Source organism: Penaeus monodon, chromosome 19 (genome assembly GCF_015228065.2).
Source record: "Penaeus monodon isolate SGIC_2016 chromosome 19, NSTDA_Pmon_1, whole genome shotgun sequence".
NCBI lineage: Eukaryota > Metazoa > Arthropoda > Malacostraca > Decapoda > Penaeidae > Penaeus > Penaeus monodon.
Window position 1 is genome coordinate 2,433,737 of NC_051404.1, and position 1,304 is coordinate 2,435,040.

At 42.3% G+C, this 1,304-nt stretch overlaps 1 protein-coding gene across 1 annotated transcript in view; it reads right to left on the reverse strand.

The window, feature by feature from the left end:
* LOC119584971 (microtubule-associated protein futsch-like) overlaps window positions 1-1,304 on the reverse strand; it is a gene marked incomplete at its 5' end in the record, with an annotated part of 346,977 nt that overhangs the window by 184,061 nt on the left and 161,612 nt on the right. The window contains 1 exon segment of the mRNA XM_037933567.1: window positions 1,043-1,255. Coding sequence (XP_037789495.1) covers window positions 1,043-1,255 — 213 coding nt within the window.

Below are 1,304 nucleotides of genomic sequence, written 5' to 3' on the forward strand. Positions count from 1 at the left end.
AGTTGAAAAATATGAAGAACAAGACTGAAATGTCTGGAAATACAATCCGCATTTCCAAACCAGAAAAAAGTAACACTCACCAGATTTACGGAGCGATTCTGCCTACTGTTGAACATCAATTAATTCTTGATATGGTTAATTTACAGGATGTTTTACATTTTACGTCATGCAAAATAGTTCATTGGCAACAGGATGCAAAATAGGCAATTTAGAGGATTCTTTATTTTTTTTTATGTAGACGAAGACCAAGGAAAACAAGCAATTTCCCAACATGCAGAGACGAGGATGTTTTTAGAGCATACCCTTTATCGCTTTGATCAATTTTGAAGCAATAATACTTATAGAGAAACAACAACAATGGTAATACCTTTAACTTTATATACTTTCGTCTGTAACCATCAGAAAAAAAATATAAGTAGAAAAAGAATGACACCTTTATCTAAATTGAAATCGATGTTTACGTGTAGGAAATGGGTAAACTCTGGTAAAAAAAAAATACCACAGTGGAAACATCACCATCAAAGTTTGGTTAGACCCCCCATAAAAAAAGGAAATAAGGTAAAAAAAAAAAGGTTCGGCGACAGAGTAAGGGATATAGAAAAAAGCGGGACGAGGAAAATATCAGAGCAATGTCTCTCCGACGTTACATTCTTGTATAATAGGCAGGAGTGTTAGTTCGGATGCGCGCAGAATTAACCCCGATCTGATTAATCCAACAAAAGGAGGTCAAATACGTTGGAAATGCGATTTTTTTTTCGCTTGTTAAGGAAAAATGGGAAAGGGGTCAAAAGAGGTCTGCAGCTTCGGGTTAAACGAACAAGAAAAAATAAAAATAAAACCAGGAGGGAATCATTAATGGGAAAAGATCCTAAATCTTCCATACTGATGAGTAAGCCGCTCCAGAGTTGCCAGAGAGCACCGAGAGCGAACGGACGACCAGCGTCTCGACTCACTGCACGGTACTCCATGGCCATACAAACCGCTGTCAGGCATCGGTCCCAACATCATTAGTAAACACACACAAGGGAAAAGGCCTGTTCACCTTTGCTCGACTCCCTCCCGGGCACAAGGGGGGCTTCTTCGCTCCTCGACTTGCCCAACTTATGCCCCCTGGCGACCGGATCCGGGCGGGGAGACGTGAGCTCGTTCTGCGAGTGAGAATCCGTTCGACTCTGGGACGAGAGCGAACCGAAGCCGAGAATCTGTTCGATCTCGTTCAGCAGAGTCGACTCGTCCAAGCCAAGCTCCTGTAAGGCTGTTGGTGGAATGAACAACGAGTGTGAGGGGGAGGAGGTGGAAATGCT